At 36.3% G+C, this 17,553-nt stretch overlaps 1 protein-coding gene and 1 long non-coding RNA gene across 2 annotated transcripts in view; one reads left to right on the top strand and one right to left on the bottom strand.

Annotated features, from left to right (window-relative positions):
- Window positions 1–17,553, top strand: part of brd8a (bromodomain containing 8a) — a 96,182-nt gene that overhangs the window by 53,546 nt on the left and 25,083 nt on the right. The window contains exons 22-23 of the mRNA XM_072560092.1: window positions 14,071–14,385; window positions 16,398–16,494. Coding sequence (XP_072416193.1) covers window positions 14,071–14,385; window positions 16,398–16,494 — 412 coding nt within the window. The remainder of the gene's footprint in view (window positions 1–14,070; window positions 14,386–16,397; window positions 16,495–17,553) is intronic.
- LOC140464688 (uncharacterized) overlaps window positions 10,348–17,553 on the bottom strand; it is a 32,032-nt gene continuing 24,826 nt past the window's right edge. The window contains exon 3 of the long non-coding RNA XR_011954960.1: window positions 10,348–10,880. This is a non-coding gene — a long non-coding RNA (uncharacterized lncRNA). The remainder of the gene's footprint in view (window positions 10,881–17,553) is intronic.

Raw genomic sequence — 17,553 nt, 5'->3', positions numbered from 1 at the left:
TGATATCAGTTTGGTGCTATTTGGAGAAAAGTCTTTCAGTTTAGATGTGGAATCAAACAACATAATGAGAAACTTCAACCAAAGCAGCCTATACATGTCAAAGAAAATCTAGGGAATAAGGCATTTGTAATACTGTGAGCTCAGATTTTCAAGAAACCAGAGAGATGTAAACCAATGGACGAAAGCTGCTAGATCTTGTGAAGGACAGCTTCAGGTATTTACATGCTCCACTACTAGAATTGTGAGGGATCTAAATGCTCAGCACCCAGCGAATTGGAACATCAGCAAGAAGCCTGTCTTCACTCTGATAGGGCTCTACAACAGGAACAGGTAAGTCATGCTTCATTCACTGTAGGATGCTCGTCAATTTTTTTCTTAGAAGATTTATATTAAATTCTCTTTTTGCTTGAGGGAACTGTCAGGATTTATTGATATTTTTAAAAATTCAAATAGTATTTTAAACCATGTACTGTTGCTTAGTCAGAAAGCCTGACTTGCAATGCATCATCCCCAACAAAACAATTCCTCTTCTTGCCTGTGGTGACTTCTAGGTAAAATGGTACCACCCAAGTAACGTTGTCCTTTGTTGTGCTGTGCTGTGACACCTTCTGTATAATGTTGCAAAATATTTCAGTTCATAATTTTGGAAAACAATCCTTCCAGCACAGGTTTAACTTGCATATTGCACTCTCACATAGAATTCCCTACAGAAAGAAAGGGTGGGAAATGGCTGAAAAGATTCTTGTATTGCAAGGTAGTTATTTCCACAATACCACACTACATGCAGCAGGTTTCTTTCCTCTGTTGCAACTTCTGCAGGTTTTCATTTTCCTATTTAAACAGGATCAACTTCCCCCTCCACCAAGAAATGCTGGTCTGAAATACTACTACTGAAACTGAATTATGCATTGATCAGTGTGTGGGTTAAGGAAAAGAGTTTTCATGAAATAGTAGAGTAGCAACAAAAAATGCTGTTAAAGAGCATTTAAATGCTACCAGGCCACCAGCATTGAAATTATCAAAAATCAGGAGGTACAAACTATTATTTAGTTTCTGGTGACACAGCCAGTTCCTGGCCACAGCTTTATATGATGATCTCCAGTTGTTTTTACTACTTTGTACTGTGTTTATATTGGACTAAATAGCAAGAGGTTTTTATTGCCATGCAAGATACTTTGAACAAATGATATCATTTTATCAAGTGTTTATAAGTATTCTTAAGTAATTTATTTTAGATTCATTGTGAGTACTCTTGTGTTTTCAATATCAGTCAGTTTAGTTAATCATTGTAAATAAATGCTGAACAGTTAAGATTTTCTTTCAAACAAAATTCCTTAAGGCTGCAGTAATCACCATGTCATACATAAGCTTTTCCATCACAGTTTTCAGATACCGACATCATTGCCACTTTCCATTGTCTACTGATTTTAAAAAGCCATATTTTATTTTAAAATATTGATTGTAATAATATAGACAAAATGTGCACGATATAAACTGAAAACTGCACTTCATCGCTTGCGTTCTGATTCCCTGAATCTACTTAGTGTGTGGACTTCAAATGAAACTTGTAACAATGTTTTAACTTCAACCTCCTTAGTGTTCCAATTGGACAATTAAAGAAATGCTTATGGATTTTGTCCTTACGGCTATGCAAGTATGTTCAATCATGATTGACCCAAGAGTTTAAGCATTTCTTCTACTGTATATTCATGTTATATTGAGAAAGTTGAGTCAGCTAAAAGTTTGAAAATTATAACAAGTTAACCATAATAATGTTGATACTATAGTGTGAGAAAATGTGAGTTTTTAGTATAGTTGTGCGTTTTCTTTGTAAATTTAATTTCTGATCTGTTGACAAGAACATTAGAAATAGCAGCAGTAGTAGGTCATATGGTCACTTGAGCCGCCTTTGTCATAGTCATAGAGTCATACAGCACGGAAACAGATCCTTTGGTCTAACTAGTCCACACCGACCATGTTCCAAAACTAAACTATTCCACTTGCCTACATTTGGTCCATGTCCCTCCAAACCTTTCCTTTTAAGTGTACTTATCCAAACCTCTTTTAAATGTTGCAACTGTACCTGCATCCACCATGTCATCTGGCAGTTCATTCCACATGCATGAACCACGCTCTGTGTAAAAAGGTTGTCCCTTGTCCTTTTCAAATCTTTCTCCTCTCACCTTAAAAATATGCCCCTAGTTTCGAACTCCCCACCCTAGAGAAAGGACCCTTGCTATTCACCTTAACTATGCCCTGCATGATTTTATAAATCTCAACAAGAACACCCCTCAATCTCCTATATTCTTGTGAAAAAAATCCCAGCCTATTTAGTTTCATCATTCAGTAAGGATTTATAATTGGCCTTAACTTCCTTTTGTAGCCTTGTTACCCTTAACTCCCCACAATCTACCTATATTGGCCTTGAGTATACTCAAAGACTGGGCCTCCTCAGCTCCCTGGGCAAGAGTATTCCAAAGATTCACAAGATGTAGAAAAGAAATTCCTCCTCATCTTCACCTTAAATGAGCGACCACTTATTCTGAAATTATGCTAATGGTAGTTTCCCTTGATAAGAACATATCTCATTTTTCTAAATAAGTATAGGCCTCACTTGCTCAACCTTTCCTCATAAGGTATAACATCTTGATCCGAGGAATCAACATAGTAAACTTTCTTTGAACTGCCCCCAGTACAAATATTATCTCCTTAAATGAGACTGCAATTTTATACAGTATTCAAGTTGTGAGCTCACTAATCGCATGTTTAGCTGTCACAAGACTTTCCTACTTTATACTGCAGCCCCTTTGTTTTGGAGTCCAATACTTCATTACCGAGCAAGTAAGACAAAGGAGAGCCAGCGGACATGATCTTTTGGATTTTAGGAAGCCTTTGACATGATGCTGCATTAAAGGCTGCTATAAAAGATAAGAGTCCATGTTGTTCAGGGCAAGGTACTGGCATGAATAGATTGGCTGACTGACAGAAGGCAGAAACTTGGGATGAAGGGGTGTGTCTTATTTGGAAGTTGGTGACTTGTGGACTGCAGGGATCCGTATTGGAACCATGACTATTCGCATTATACCTTAATGATCTGAACAAAGGATTTGAGGGCATTGCTGCTACGTTTGCAGATAATAGAAAGGTGGTTGGAGGCTTGTCAATTGAGGAGCAGTCGAGGACTGAGTCTATAATTGATGGAGTTTAGAAGGATGAGCGGGGATCTCATTGAAACTTGCAGAATACTGGAAGGCCTAGATAGAGTGGATATGAAAAAGATGTTTCCACAAGTAGGAGAAACTAGGACCCGAGGACATAACCTCAGTGAAGGGTTGACCCTTTAGAACTGAGATGAGAATTTTTTTCAGCTAGATGGAGGTTTGATTGTACAACTCATTGCCACGGAGGGCTGTGGGGGCCAAGTCGTTGATGTATTTAAGACAGAGTTAGGTACGTTATTGATTGGCAAGGGGATCAAGGGTTATGGGGAGAAGGTAGGAGAGTGGCATTGAGAAACACATCAGCCATGATTAAGTGACAGAGCAGACTTGGTGGGTGGAATGGCTTCAGATTCCTCTTTTGTCTTAGGTTTTATTTGCCTTATAATTACTTGCTGTGCCTATAAGTTAAGTTCTAATATTTCGTGTGCAAGTATACACAAATCCCTCTGTACCAAGGCAATTTGTAGTCACTCTTCATTTAAATAATATATTTTCTATTCTTCCTATCAAAGTTAGTAGCCTTCCATTTTCTGACATTATACTTCCATTTGCCAAATTTTTGCTAACTCACCTAGCCTTTTGCATATCCGTTAGTATTAGCTTCATATCATCAGCAAATTTGGCTATGATATATGCTGTCCCAAATGCTGTAAGTTGTGGCAGCATGAAAATTATCCACTTGTTTCTACTGTCTGTTTTCAGATAGTCTATTAGCTAAATTTATTTCTGCCAATATTTGAACCCCAATGTGACAAACTTTTTTGCAATAACTTTCCAAATGACACCTTGTTGAATGCCTTTCAGAAGTCCAAAGACTCGACATCTTCTGATTTTTAGTTTATCCAACCCACCCTTTACATCATCAAAGAACTCCAATAAGTCCATCAAACACTGTTACCCTTTCATAAAGCCATATTGTTTCTGATTCCTTTATGATTGTGTAAATACCCAGCTATTGCCTGATTTATAATGAAATCCAGAATTTCGTCAATAACAAGTGTTCGGATAACTATCTTACAGTCACTTGCTTTCTGATTCCATCCTTCCTTGAATAGAGACATTTGCAATATTCAAATTCACTGGGGCTTCTCCAGAATCTCAAGAATTTTAGAGCAGTATAGCCAGCACATTCATTAACACTAGAAACACTTTCAAGAGACCCCTCCTTGCCGGGATTAAGGATATAGGCCATTAGATCCAGGGAAGTCATCGACATTTAGTCTCATTATTTTGCTGAGCTCTTTTTCCTCAAGTGAACATTATTTGAATTTCTTCCCTTTCTTTGCTCTTGATATTGTCCGTGTTATTGAGATACTTTACATTGCCTTCATTGGAAGAAGACGCTATAAATACTTCCAAGCCTTTACCGATTCTCATTATTAATTATTTAGTTTCATCCTGTAAAAGACCAACATTTACTTTAGTTGCAAGCTTCCTTTTCTGTGTACTTACAAACGTTTTGCATCTGTTGCTGGTTTATTTCAATTTTTCCCCTTTTTTAAAAAACTTCATTTGGTTTCTCAAAATCCCCGAATCTTCTGGTGTACACTAACCTTTGCAGCAATGAATGACGTTTCTTTCAATTTGATATCATCCTAAATTATTATGGCCAACCACATATAGAGTCTTATTTTTCTTTTTCCATAGAATGTGTCTTTGTTGAGAATGATCAAATATCTCTTTAAATTTGTGCTACTGCTTATCTTTTTCATCTATTTTCCCAATTCATGTTAGCTAATTACAGTAAATCCTCAGTATCCATGGAATCACGAATCGTGAATTCTCCCTATCTGTGCCAAGAACCAAGTAGCAACAAAAATCAAAATCCACAGGCAGAAATCGCATATCCACAATTTTAACTTTTGTTTTGAACAAGCTCTGCACTCTCAAATTTCGTTATTCGTGGGAGTTCTCAAGAGCATCACCTTCGCTGATTAAGAGGAATGACGAGTTACTTATGTCTTCACAACTTTGTACTTAGCTTTATTTAAATTTACAACAATAGAATCAAACCCAAATTTCTAGCCCCCAAACTGAATGTGAAATTTGATCATTAATTTTTCCTTAACTCTGTTTTATTACACATTGCAAAATCTTTTTCAAGTAGTCTGTTCAACATCTCAAGTCGTCTGTTCCCTGATTGGTTCCACAGCATATTAATCTGAATGCAACCATTAACATGTCCTGAAGGCTATGTTTGCCACTTTGTTCAGTCTATATGGAAACTAAATTCACAATAACTACAGGACCTTTCTTACAAGCCTCCATTCTTTCTTGATTTATACTTTACCCTTCAGCATGGCTACTGTTTATGCCCAACAGTAACTTATTTCCCTTGTTAGTTTTATCTCTACTCAAATTGATTCAATATCATGATCTTCAAGTCAAGATCATTTCTCACTTCATTATCAGTTTCATTCTTTAAAATGGGCTACTCAACCTCATTTTCCTTTCTGCTGATTATTTCAAAATCTGTTAGCTCTGAATATTCAATTTCCATTCTTACAATCTCATCTCTATAATGATTATAAAATAAAACCCATTTATTTTAATTTAGATCATCAATTCATCTCTCAATTGAGCACTAGCTGGACCTCCTTAAATCTACATAATCCCTTCTGACCATTCATAGAAGTAAACTAGATAAGTGTAGATGAGAATGCTGCTTAACCCACCTTCATCCTTATATCCAGAATATAACTTTAAACATATGGTTTTGCATTGATACATTGAAAGCTTTCTAGTTATATAAGAAGAGCAGGGGTGTAATTTGCAAAGTTCTGTTTCATATTTTTGATAGACTGTGCAGGTCATTCCCCAGTGCATTGAACCTCCTGTGAATCAGTGGAATGAAAACAAATTAACATTTCATTTTATTTCACTCTTAGAATTTCTTGGTGTATATAAAATTTTGATCATTGTTGTGCTGCCATGTGTCAGGCAACTGGGAAGAAAAAATAGACTAGTTAATAATTTAAAATTCTCTGAATGTTTTAATGAAGTTATTTTGTCTTTTATCTTGATTGAGGTGTTAATACTATCAAACAATGTTTTTCCATCTAATCTAATCGATTGAGAGGATTTGAACCTTTCTGTTCATATTTCACCTTACCTGGTGATTTCTAGAATTGAGTAAAATAAATTAAATAAATACATAAAGGTAGTTTGTAAAATAGCAAATGCTTATTTATGTAAGTAAACTAGTGTTTTTGGGATTACTGTACTTGGGACTGTGGAGAAGTATGGCTCCAGGAATGAGTGAGTCATGCAAATTAATCTTTAAATCGATTTCAATGCTGCCTACCCCAATAAAGACATCTGACTATTCAAAAGGTTTGTTAACATTTGGAAAATTCTTTTTACTAGTTGGTCAAGCAAATAGTATTAGATTCAGGAGCCCTATTTTGTGGTTAAAGTCCAACAATCTTAAAATCCAAGTTTGAGCCATATTGTTATGTGTTGTGTTGTATTTTGTATAAAGGACTGCTTTAAACAGAATGATTTATCATCCTGGATTTTTCTCCAGAAAGCTCCACATTTTCCAAGTGTACTTGTGACACTATTTGAATATATTTCAATCCTATACATTTAACACATATTTAAAACTAATGGCTTATGCCTGTGTACAGAAGAAATATTTCAATTAAGCAAAATAATCACTCACACTGAAGTTATTGCTAATATCTTCCTTTTTTCTAGATTCTAATGGTTACTGATTCAGTGTCAAAATAAAAACTTTGGTTTCCAATTTTTTTTTCTTAAATATTCAGAGCACAACTCCAATGCTTAATTCCTAGCACTAATCCATTTTTATCATTTCGTCTACACAGAAGTTTCAGAGTGGGGTATTTTCCTCTTACCTGGCTGCAGAAGTTAACTACTTTGGAGAGGTTTTTTGTCATCAGCTCATGTCACAATGATGGCTGAAATACATGGAAATCTACGAGTTTTGTCTGTTCTAAATTTATTTTTATTTCACCAATTGCACAATGTTAATTTATACACAAACTTCTACTTAATTCAATAATACATGAAGGTAGTTTTTCAAATATGCTTTGCAAAAACAATTAATGGGATGTATCTTTAAAAGCTGTCCTATGTTGACATTTCTAGTTTCCCCATGTATTTCAGCCATCAACAGTAAGCGCTGTGCAATCAGCTGATGACAAATACTGTTAACGATGTCTACAAAGCAGTTAATTACTGCTACCAGGTAAGTGGAATGCATTCAGTTTGGATTTCTTTGAACTGAAAATGGAACATATTGATGTTAGACATTCGGAATGCTTTGTGTATCAAGGATGTTTCTCACTGTTATTTGATGTTGATTCTTCAACAAGAGTTTCCCAATATTCTTCATGTTTTTATACTGCTTAAGTTATTAGATTTCAGTCTGTTCATCATGATTGTCTGCCTTGTATTAATTCATTTCAACACTGTCTTCATTTCCATTCTTCTTTCCAGAGCTATTACTGTAATACTGTGCATGAATCTTTGTTCTATAAACATATTTTGGCTTTTATTTCCAAATATAGAATACCATATTTTTTGCGTCATCTACTGCAGAATATAACCTGGTGCAAACTATTTGTACCAATTCATTTTTATGACAATTTATTTTACCAACGCATGTGCAGTCTGTCTGACAAAATGTAGTGTTCTGAAATGTCTGAAAACTTCTGCGACTATACATGCTAAACTATTTCCCAATAGGCAGTGAAAAAGAGTAATTGTTCTTTCCATTAGGATGGTGGTACAAGAGGACGTCGCTGTGCTATTGAAGCAGATATGAAAATGAAGAAATGACTGTCTCCTGTAAGACTTGAACATGTGAAATGTTTGGCACTGTGTGTAAAGATCAATGAAGCTGTACTGTCTTCATCAGCATTGATAATTATATTGTACAGCCTTGTTTCTAGTGTACAGCCTTTGTTCTGAGAACAATGTATTAGCTTAATAAAATTATTTTAACAATGTAATGGCTTCAGAGAATTTACATGATACTGAGTTTTGTTTAGTTCCAATTTAAGATAGGGAAATTATTTTAGTATTTACTGGCATTAAGTATGCTAATTTTGATGAACTTAGTAGTTTTGCTTATATAATGTAGAACAAAATCTTTGTGTGTGTAATGCTTAAGCATTTTAAGATTTTTTTTGATTATCCAGACCAGTTTTTCAGTTTTTTTTTGTTGAATTGCCACTACAGTGGTCTTTGGGTAAATACCTCTCTATTTTGTACATTGTACAAACATATGAAACTTTGGACTGATTTGAATGTTCCTCAGCTCTGTCTTCGAGACTTGGGCAATCTTGAGATAAATTGAATAGATAAATAAGCATAGAATAGATGCAACACCTGTTTGACTCAAACAATAGCCTTTTCTCTTCTAAGTTTACCAGTAAAGAGACACTTAAAGAATATTTGATTTTGTTTAGAGGTTTGCCATGAAACGTTTCAAACATTAATTTACATGGACCCTGAGTAGCATTGTGTGTTTTACTCTGAGTAAGCTTTGATCTCTCTTAACTATAAAGAGCCAATTTTCACTGAAAAGCCATGATGCAGAATACTAAATTTCAAATAATATTCACTAAATTGATTATCTTATGTGGATGGTTGGTGTATCAGATTGATGCAGCAATAGCTACAGCTGAAATTGGGATCAAGGGACATTATTGGACTCGAGTTAAGGAAATTTGTGTTCATCCATAGCTGATCTGAAGGTTTTTGCTGTTACCAGATGCCAAAAGTGGGTAAATGTTTAGATCTTCAATATTTGTGGCTCTCCTGTTGGATACATAATCACCAAAAGAAAACTTCCAGTAGAATACCTTACAAAATTTACAAAATACCTTGCAAGAACTGTAACAAACACTACATTGGACAAACAGGCAGAAAACTAGCCACCAGGATTCTTGACCATCAACTAGCCATCAGGATACATGACCATCAACTAGCCACAAAAATACATGACCCACTCTCACTAGTATCCTTACATATGGATGAGGAAGAACACCACTTCAACTGGGACAACATCCTAGGACAAGCCAGAGACACGCACAAGAATTCCCAGAAGCATAGCATTTCAACCGGAACTCTATCACCAAACACATTGACTTGGATCCCATTTACCACCCCTGAGGGGGGGAATCAGGAAATTACATCACCATAGGAAATGATGTCACCACAGGAAATGACATTACTAACCCAAGGAAATCTAAACATATAAATAGAAAGCGAACTATACCACGAGTGCTTCATCTGAAGGCTCACTGAAGATGTTACCTAGTATGGTGATGAAACGTCTGAACATGAGCCTTCCAGCTCAGGGAGCAAACCTACATGCAGAATTTTCCTATATTCCTCCAGCTGCCCTTAAACTTGCATGTTGTTCACTGCAATGTAGCTAGTAATAGATTTCATCTTGTGTTTTGAACAGAGACCATTAGAAGCAAATTCACATAAAAGTAAAGGGGAGAACATTTTGTGAATCCAAACATTTTAGTTCATGTGATTTTCACTATATGAGCGCAGAAATTAGAAATTAAATCCTGCAGTTTTACCTAAAATGCTGTATTATTTATATGACCCTATTTTTAAGTATAGTACAGTAGCTACAATTCGTCATGATGTGACTGTTATCAGATGTGACAACTGTTGATTTAATATATAATACAAATAAAGTATTCTCTGCTGTGTTCTTTTTTCCATTCTGATTTTCACCTGTTGTGTTGCATATTCACACCCTGAGGCTTGACTTTTCTCACATATCCAACTGAAATGTTTTTGCTTAATGAATGTTCGGGCCACCATTACCTCAGCTAGTAACATTCAACTTTGAGTAAGAAGTCTGTCATTTCAAATGTCACTGTATAAACTTCAAAATATGATCCAGGCAGACATTCCAGTGTTGTGCTGAGGAGGATGTCACACTGTTGTAAGTATTGCCAGTTTTCAGATGAGAGGTTAAGCATGCTCCCCAGCTGCTCCTGCAGGTAAGCCTAAAATATCCCAGAGAAATACTTTGAAGAAGAAGAAGTTTACCCATATGTTCTATCCAATATATATATTGACCTACATTTAAAACATGATTTAGTCATTATCACATTGCTGTTAACGGCAACTTGCTTTGTACGAATTGTGTCTTCCACATTTCTTACATTTATAGCATTGACTACATTTCAAATGTGTTTCATTAGTCGTAAAACACTTTGGAACATTCTGAGGTTGTAATCTAAAATGTTCAACTTTACATTGTCCATGATGTGGATGTGCTGGTGTTGGGCTGTGGTGGGCAAGGTCAGAAGTTACACAACAACACGTTTATTTGAAATCAGACGTTCCAGAATGCAGTTTATCAGTGTGATTTAGATGGAATGTTAGACTTTCCATACCAATACAATGCTTATAACATCATTGTGCCATGTGTTAAATGATTGAGTTCAGCAAAAGAAAATCCTTGGATATATATGGGTTTTGATATTAGTGGGAAAGAACTTGAGTAAAGTCACAAAATGTCGGATTATCTGGCGCTCACAGCTTTGGTATTTACGTCACTGAACTTGATGACAAGTCAAGTAGAACCATTGGAAAATCTTAAATTCTTGAACTTCCATCCTTGGAATACTGTTTCACATTGATGCTGTGCCTTCTTGGCTGTTGAAAATAAGTTCATTCTGTGAATGTGATAGCCATTTAACTTTCAAGCAGTTTCTTTTCTAGTGATTTCTTCCATGTTTTGACCATACACCAGAGTAATTCTTCTTGAGCTGCCAGTGAACACACAGGAATCTCTTGTACCCTTGCCTTCCCAAACAATATGGACAGGTCTTCTAAATGGTATTTGCTATTGTAATATTTGGACTGCATTAATCTGCATGACTCCACTGAATCCCCAGGGTTATTGATGCCATGGTTTCTCCTACCATTCCTTGAGTTTACCTTAAAGTACAAAAGGTCACACTAGGTAAAGCTGATTATGACTTCTCTGCTGATGGACATTTAGATCAATTGTCCTTCTGGTTTGAGATCTCCTTTAAGGGGCTGGAGGTTTGGATATTTTGGATCATTTGTTATCTGAATCTGATAGATCTGTTTTGACGAGTATACTATCATTAAATTACTCAGGCTCCAATCAGATGGTTTTATTGCACCAATCCCATGAAGGAATTTTTTGATATTTCATAATCCGTGCAGTACCATTGTTCACATTATAATAACTTTTTCATCTGGCATGTTATAAATAAAGGATTTATCAAATTTAATTTTAAATTCAAGTCAGTGATAAAACAAGATTCCACAAAGATGAGGTAAGTTGTCTCATTTGAGTTCCTGGATGAGAAGGTTAACATTGCAAAACTAAGTTTACAGTAAAACAGAAAGAATGATTTGATACACATATCTTCAGGTATCCCTTGGAGTAGTTAGAAAGTCATTCTCCCCTTTGTTTGAATGAAACTAGATTGTGTTTAACTGACAAGTTCATACTATCTAGATTATAGCAAGGTCATGAGATCATCAAGATGTATGAATCAATTTTTCTAGCAAACAAATGTTGGGGGCAAAGTTAGCCTAATGGCTTTTTAAGTGTATTCATAATCTTATAATGAGAGTATTAGAAAATTTCAAATAATCTTACTGAAATGTTAGTAAATGTTGCATTTGACTTCACTTCTAAATGTTGCATTCGACAACATTTGTAAAGCTGTTAATAGGCTAGCCTCATGTTTATTAAACATTTTCAAGACTTAATAAGATGGGTTATTTGCAAAATTCACTTGAGGCAGAAAACTCCACCTTGTGCATTCAATTTGTTACCTTACTGAGCAAAACACAATGTTATTGATGTTCTTCCTTATCCTTTTAATGTTATCAATTGATTGTCACATCCAATCCAACTGTACACAGATATTCATACCTTTGTGCTTAACTGATGTTGTGCGAGCAAATGCTTTAATTTTTAAGCAATTGTCATGACCTTTCATATTTTAAAATTGGTTTGAATTATGTTAAGTTGCCCTACTCCTCTAGGTAGATGAATAGTCCAGTACAATAATTAAGGACAATGTGAGAGAGCTTTTTGTGAATATGCAGCAATGCATTTTTTAAAATGCTTTATTCCCTTTTAATGGTAGATATTCAACTGTATCTAAAAGTTTTTTTTAAAGAAGAAAAAATGTCACTAGAATTAATGGACTGTATGAAGTAGGTAGTGTCCTTATCACAAATTTTGCTAAATACGCAACATTTTCTTGATAGCCTTCTAAAATATAAACTTTCATCTTGTGTTTCTGGTTAACTATTTGATTGAAATAAAGCGTGCAACATATTACATGGCAGTATTATCAGACTGATCATTTAAAGATACACTGGAAGTTTATTATAATGTGGATTTTTGGGTTCAAAACATGAAACTGCGTGCTTTCGCTGAAGTGTATTAATCAGAAAATACCTATTTTAAATAGCAAGATCAAGATTTAAATGAAGCTTTACCTCTTGTACCATCAGACCTTCACACTATGAACAAATTTGTGGTATATTGACGCACATTATAGCAGACTCCCTGTTGAGTAAAAACATTCTCTCTAAATGGGGACATCGTCCTTTTCATCCCTGGAATCTAAGCACAGGGAAAGTCTGCCAGTTGAGACTATTTTTGACAGTCTTGGCTGTATTCTCAGTGGTGTGTTCCACAGAAATGTTCTGTTTGTACTTTGGCAGCAAATCAGCAAACATTGCGAAGTCTTGGGAGTAGCTAGTGTGGAAAGGTGGTAGAGTATAAGGTATTCAGAGACATTTAGTTGGAAAAGAAGGTGCCTTATTCTGCAGCCATCTCCCATTCCTTGTTTGGGAGATACTAGGTGCACAAATCGGGAACGATCCCATTGCTCATCACACTTCCTGTGGAATATTATTTAAATATGCAAAATGCTGCAATACAGAGGAATCTGGATGTTCTCTTGTATAAATCACAAAAAGTTAGCATGGGGTGCAGCAAGTAACAAAAAAGGCAGGTGGAATTGTTGGACTTTATTGTAAAACAGATGGAACATAAAGTACCTTGCTACCATTGCACAGGATATTGGTGTGACCACAATTAAATAACTGTGTACAATTTTGGTTTCCTTATTCAGGAATGAACTTGCGTTGTAGGTGTTTTCGCTGGGTTGATTGATAAAGGTTTTTCTTAGAGGAAAGATTGAGCAGGTTGGGCCTAAACTCTCAGGAGTTTGGAACAGTATTAAAGACAACCTTACTGATGTGTATTAGATTCTGAGGGTGTTTGATACAGTCAGTACTGAGAGGATGTTTCCCTCATGATGGTATCTAGGACAGGGGGTTGGGGGCAGAAGGATGGCACAGTTTCAGAATCAGCTTTGTCTCATTGAAGAAGCAGATGAGGAATTCCTTTCTTGGCCAGCTGTTAATCATTGGAGTTCGTTGCTCTAGAGAGCAGTGGAAGCTGGGTCAGTGAATGTACCCAAGCTAAGCTATACAAATTGTAGATCCGCAAGGGAAGAATGTGGAGTTCAGGAGGCAATCAGATCAGCCATGATCTACACGAATGGCAGAGTAGAGTTGAAGAGCCAAAAGACCTATTTATTCTATTTCTTATGTTCTTAGTAAGGTGTCTAAATATTCAAAGTAAAGCTGGGCTAAGAAAACCTTACAGATTAAGTTATTCAGTGATCAGAAGGGTCTCTTTGTAACAAATGGCAAATAATGTTGGATTTTCATTTTTTTGTTTACCTGAAGTAAGCTTTAGTAAACATAAAAGTAAAAACAATTATTACTGTGGATTTCAGTCTGTTTTAACTTACTGTATTCAACTTAACTTATTCCATAGGCGGTGGAGGTGGAGGCTGAAATTGGCAGTGATGAGGATCAAGGAAGTGAAATGCACCAAGACAAAATTCAGCATCAGACCCTATACATAGAATCTAAATGCAAGGAAGAATTTGATAGATCACTTGTTGAGGGCAAAAGGAATACTGATGTTGACAGTTCACTGCTGGAAAAAACTGAGGCAAAGAAAATACGTATGGAACAGACAAGTTCAGGACAGGTAGAGACTGAGCGCCCAAAATGTTGTGAACACACAGCACTTTCCATAGAGCAGGTGGAAGAAAGAAAAAAGGATTCAGAACAAAGTTTAACAGAGGTAGGATATCAATATTGAAACAACTTGAAATTTTTGGATTTGCAAGGAAGAAAATCACTTGATCAGTTAGTTTTCTTTATCACTTTGAGCTTATTTGCATCTATGCCTCTTGGGCACCCTGGTGAGCCTATTAGATCGCATGTTCTTACATCGAGTCATAGTCAGAGAATCAAAGTTTGCCTTATAAAGATTAAATGGGGCCTTATCACATAACAGTACTTTCTTTGTGCATTGTTAGGACGGCATCTAGAGTTGTACAGCATGGAGACAGACCCTTTGGTCCAACTTGTTAACACTCATCAGATATCCTAAACTGATCTCATCCCATTTAGCCCATATCCCTCTAAACCCTTCCTATTCATATACTCATCCAGATGTCTTTTAAATGTTGTAACTGTAGCAGCCTCCACTACTTCCTCTGGCAGCTCCTTCCATACATACACCACCCTCTGCGTGAAAAAGTTGCCCCTCACGACCCTTTTAAATTTTTCCCTTCTCACAGACTTGTATCCTCTAGTCGGGACTTCCCTACTCTGGGAAAAAGACCTTGTTTATTCACCCTATCCATGCCACTCACAATTTTATAAACCTCAATAAGGTCACCCCTCAGCCTCTGATTTTCCAGGTGCAGAAAGGCCAAGCCTATTCAACCTTTCATTGCTGAAGCCTTCCAAGCCTGGCAATATACTTGTAAATCTTTTCTGAACCCTTTCAATTTTCACAACATCCTTCCTATAGGAAAGAGACCAGAACTAAACACAGTATTCTAAGACTGGTCTCATCATTGCCCTGTACACCTGCAACATGACCTCCCAACTCCTGTACTCAATGCACTGCCTGATAAAGGCAAGCGTGCCAAATGCAGCCTTCACTACCCTGTCTACTTGTGACTTCACCTTCAAGAAGCTATGCACCTGCACCTCTTGGTCTGTTTCTTCAGCAACACTCCCCAGGACCCTAACGTTAACTGTATAAGTTCTGACCTAGTTTGCCTTACCAAAATGCAACACCTCACATTTATCTCAATTATACTCTACCTGCCACTTGTCAGTCCATTGGCACATCCATCCAAGGTACTCTGAGGTAACCTCCTTCACTATCCACCACACCACTAATTTTGATGTCACCTGCAAGCTTACTAACCATACCTTCTATATTCACTTCCAGCTTGTTTATGTAAATGACTGGAATGCCAGGATTTTGACATAGTAAAGGAATGACAAAATGTTTCCAAATCACAATGGCATTTGGAGGGTAATTTTCAAGTAGTGGTATTCCCATTCATCTGTTGCTCTAGGTGGTAGAAGTCACTGGTTTGAAAGATACTGTCAAGATGATTGGTCTCCAGCAGATGTGTTCATTTTCTTATGCAAGATGTGACTCCCGCATTGACGAGCACTTCCCTTGCCCCCAGACAATTCCCACTGACTCCACTTTTGCCAGCACTCCTTGATACTACACTTGGTCAAATGCTAGCTCCTCTTGGTATTCATCTCTTTTCTCCATGCTTGAACATATCTGATATGATCCAAGGTTGTGTGGTGTATCCAACAGCAGTCCAGCAGAATTTTGACACAACTTGACAAACAAAAAGAAAGTTGATGTAAGCAATGCAAGTCCAGAGCATGATTTCCAGTATTTCAGGCTATTGAAAAACTAAAGAAGTATGGATGCTGGAAATCAGAAACAAAATCAGAAATTCCTTGGAAAAACTCAGCAGGTCTAGCAGCACCTGTGGAGAGAAAGCAGCATTAACACTTTGGGTCAAGTGACCTTTATGCAAAATGGATTCCAGGCCATCTGTTGACTGTGGATCTGTGACTATGCTGAAGGTTCTAATTTTCTCTGGCTGGTCAAAACTAAATTTAAAACATAATTTCGATTTATTAATCATCTCTATGATAATGAAAAATTAGTACTATTTCTGTACTCACGTATGCAATCAAAATCAATTTATTTGCAACAAACAAAATATTGTTGATGCCATGGCTTTTTATTCCTTGTTTCTCTAGTGCTTGGACAGTGGCTGTAGTTATCTTGTCCTTTACACAAGGACTGAGCCACTTCTTGGAGAAACACAGCATGATATTACAGGCAATGAACAATTAGGTAAGTGACTGCTGTAAGATTTGGCCAATACTTTCCTTCGGTTGTGAGGTTACTTTATGCAATATTAATAACACAAAATTTTAGACTAGGCAAAATTAGTCTTTAGCATCATCTTTATCAGTATCTTTTGACCTTTTATACTATTTCCTGTTTTTGGCAGAGGCTGCTCAATTGCAATTTTCCAACAGCTCTCCTACTTCTCCAATTTTGGAATGACAGATGCAACTGAATATACAGTCAAAAAATTAGTCAATACAGTAATCAACCAAGTATCATGATTAATGTTGACAGTTTGAGATGTTCCTTTCCGTAGTCTAGGTTTTTAGCTTTCCAATGCTACAAGCTACCTTTCCCATGATTTGAAGGTGAATATATGCTGTATATATCTGCTGCACTCGATATGAAGTTGTTCTTCAATCCAAATGAAACATCAATGTAATTAGAACTGCAACAACTGGTACACCATTTTTGTTGTTGTTGTAAAACATGACAGCAAATAAAGCCAGTATAAAATTTGCATAGTTTTTGGTTGAGAATAGGATAAAAGGTTTAGAGATACGTGTAAACTAAGGTCATGAAGTACTGTTTGTTTTCTGTGTCATTGACTAGAGATGGTTGTATGGTGGGCTGTCCGTCCAAGTTGAATAATAATGTGGGGATAGACAGGTATTCTTGAAATATCATTCAGTTATTTTGAGGTTTTAAAACCTTATTTTGAGTATGGATGGACAAGAATAAAGCCCACAGGGTTATAAGCTACATAATTTTTGAAAGGAGCACACTTCTGCACGTGGAATGGCAATTGTTCATGGTGTGCTTTCCTGTATTTAACTAAAAAGAGTCAATTTAAAAGAAGTAGTGTGAACCAAGTGATGGTTTCTCAAATTGTTTTTCTTGAAAACCTAGACAGGCTATAAAGGTTGCAAACCAGGTCTGCTCAAAGAATGGATCACAAGTGGAGAGCATGAGCTAAAGCTTTGGAGTTGCAATTTCTGAGGCAGCAATGGCTCCTATGGAGCACCAATTGCGTGCAAACAGTTGCAAGTCCTTTATCAGTCC

This window comes from Chiloscyllium punctatum, chromosome 40 (genome assembly GCF_047496795.1).
Source record: "Chiloscyllium punctatum isolate Juve2018m chromosome 40, sChiPun1.3, whole genome shotgun sequence".
Taxonomy (NCBI): Eukaryota; Metazoa; Chordata; class Chondrichthyes; order Orectolobiformes; family Hemiscylliidae; genus Chiloscyllium; species Chiloscyllium punctatum.
This window is presented reverse-complemented; position numbering and strand designations above follow the sequence as displayed.